The sequence below is a fragment of the Coffea arabica genome, chromosome 11c (assembly GCF_036785885.1).
Source record: "Coffea arabica cultivar ET-39 chromosome 11c, Coffea Arabica ET-39 HiFi, whole genome shotgun sequence".
NCBI lineage: Eukaryota > Viridiplantae > Streptophyta > Magnoliopsida > Gentianales > Rubiaceae > Coffea > Coffea arabica.
The window spans coordinates 26,680,485-26,683,003 of record NC_092330.1 but is presented as its reverse complement, the minus strand read 5'-3'; the positions used below and the strand labels follow the sequence as shown (position 1 = coordinate 26,683,003).

At 43.0% G+C, this 2,519-nt stretch overlaps 1 protein-coding gene across 1 annotated transcript; it reads right to left on the bottom strand.

The window, feature by feature from the left end:
• Positions 1–1,039: 1,039 nt before the first annotated feature.
• LOC140016515 (uncharacterized) lies at positions 1,040–2,160 on the bottom strand. Its single transcript, XM_072070051.1, has 3 exons — positions 1,570–2,160; positions 1,364–1,526; positions 1,040–1,161 (listed from the first exon to the last, which is right to left on the bottom strand). The coding sequence occupies exons 1-3, from the start codon at positions 2,158–2,160 to the stop codon at positions 1,040–1,042; spliced, it is 876 nt and encodes a 291-aa protein (XP_071926152.1).
• Between the last annotated feature and the right edge of the window lie 359 nt (positions 2,161–2,519).

The window sequence follows — 2,519 nt, the reverse complement described above, 5'->3', positions numbered from 1 at the left end:
AAGAATTTCAAACCATTACAATGGTTTAAATATATCCCTTTGTACTGATGTACCTCTCAAATTCATTTTCTCAATAACAAAGTAAACCCCCATTATATAACTATTCATTTCACCACAAATACTTATCATACCTAGTAAAGGAGAGATAATTATATCAAAAATTAAAACTTGTTCAATCATTTTGTCTTCTCAACTCAATTTCACCTTTAAACAACTCATATAGCCAAATCAAGGCAAACAATTTCCATGATCATTTTTATTGTTCAAAAGAGGGATTTATTTAATACATATCAAATAGCTTCCTCAAGTAGTGAAGATGTCTTTTGACGCGAAGATCGACATTAGTAGATGGAAACCTCCGGTTACTCAATTTCATCACTAACTAGAGTTGCTTTGCATATTCATAATTAAGGACTCGTTTTATGTAAAAGTCAATATTTGTAAATGAAAACTCCCGATTACTAAATTTCAAAAATCATCGGAGTAAACATTTATTCATTTATTTTTTTCCTTTTTCTCATTTTTTCTCATTTTTTCTTTTCAGGAACTTCCCTTGTGAGAATCCAAAAATTAATTTTATATTTTATATTCCCAAAAATTATTATTTTTTATTTTTTTATTTTTTGGCTAACCTCATATATGAGGGTGGGCGTCACTCCAAGTGTTATTCAAAGGACCATCAACGTACATCAAATGAGGCTGACATTACGCCAGTAAACCTAAGCCAAATGTACATAAGGCATCTGTACCCTATCTAGGCAGGCTAACCCCCGTATATGGTCTGGAAATGGGGAGGGAGAAAAGCTTTGACAGACACGCGTGGAGCTTGCTAGACTTGCCAGGGCATCTGCAACTGCGTTCACTTCTCTATAAACATGAGTAAAGGTGATCTGGCGACCCAGCGCTAAAGACTTGATACGCGAGACAGTTCCCCATAACCTCCAAGGCACCCTACCGTCGCCACTCACCATATTCAGCAATGCCTGAGAGTCCATTTCAACTTGCAGAAAGTGAAAATTTGTTGAGATTAGCATACCCCCTAGTAACGCCATGGCTTCGCTTCCAAATTTGTCCTTGCTCCCAAAAATGATGAGAAACCATACAGGATGTTACCGTCTGAGTCACAAAGCACCTCTCCAGCTCCAGAGTGTCCTGGATTTCCTAAAGATGAACCATCAATATTTAACTTAACATACCCCATAGGTGGCTTTGTCCATGCGACCCAGCATGGTAGCGCCCGCTCCCTCCGCCCCATGCAAAGCAATAAGCTCAAATGTACCAACTCCCCGTCATCCCGCACCATGTGGACAAATGGATGGATCTCAGATATGCTGAACAACAAAGCTTGTATACTCTAGCAAACCTGTGCCGGCATCACAGCAACCCCCTCGTACATTGTCATGTTCTTGGCCTTCCACAGCCCTTAACATAGAAGCGATGGCAACACTCTGCACACCTTCCCCGGACAGTGCTTGGGGACTGATAAAGCCACCACTGCTGCAAGCGACAAATGATGCCAGTTGGGACTGTAGTAGGTAACAACAGGGCCCTAGAGAAGAACTTCCATACCTCGGTAGCTAAAGTACAGTCCGATAAAACATGATCTTGAGATTCTACATCAGGGCAGAACTGACACTTAGAGGAGAGTTGGAAACCAAACCTCCACAAGGTCTCAGGAAAAGACAGGTAGTTATTACGCAGCTTCCACATGAAGACGGCAATATTGCAAGGGACTCGACCACTCCATACACACTTCTTGGACCCGTGGCATGCCCGTTTAGGCCGCAGTACATCCCATGCGGAGAAGATAGTAAAATCGCCAGAGGGGGTCAGGACCCAGGCCCGCTGAACCTTGTCACCCAGGTCTATATCTCGTGTGAAATGGTCCACTATATCGCGAACGGCCAGCATCCGTCTCCAGACCCTGGAAATCCTGCGCGCTGCTCCATTGTTTGCACTATATCGAGACAGCATAAAATTTGCCCATAAGGAGGTCAAGTTGTAGTACCGCCACCACAATTTACAGCTGAACGCTCCCTGAATGTCTTCAAATGATTGTATCCCAAGGCCATCCTCCTTCACCAGATAACACAGGTTTCTCCAGGAGCACCAATGATGCTTAAGACCTAGCTCAGTCTGACCCCAGAAGAAATTTGCCATTATTCATTCGAGGGCCTTGATCACCCCTGTGGGCGGATCCATTACCGCCACTACATGCATAGGTATGGCGGAGAGAACATGCTTAATTAGGATAAGCCGACCACCCTGTGAGAAAAGCTTTTCTGCCAGCCTACTTGCTTAGCGATGAATTTGTTAATCAGAAACTGGAAGAACTCTTTTTTCCGATGCCTAACATATAGATTGCACCCCAAATAAGAGAAAGGAAAAGAACCATGTCTGAAACCAATCAACTGTTGGATTCTACGAATTTGGCCTGCACCACACCGTCTTGATGCTATGAAGAAACTCTCTTGGTTGTTAACCCGTTGGCCCGCTCCATTTTGGTAGAGCGCTAAAAA

Coding starts and splice junctions, on each gene's coding strand:
- LOC140016515 (XM_072070051.1), bottom strand. CDS start 2,160: ATGGCAAATTTCTTCTGGGGTCAGACTGAGCTAGGTCTTAAGCATCAT. Junction 1,527..1,569: donor ACTGTACTTTAGCTACCGAG/GTATGGAAGTTC, acceptor TACCTACTACAG/TCCCAACTGGCATCATTTGT. Junction 1,162..1,363: donor TTGCTGTGATGCCGGCACAG/GTTTGCTAGAGT, acceptor GTTCATCTTTAG/GAAATCCAGGACACTCTGGA.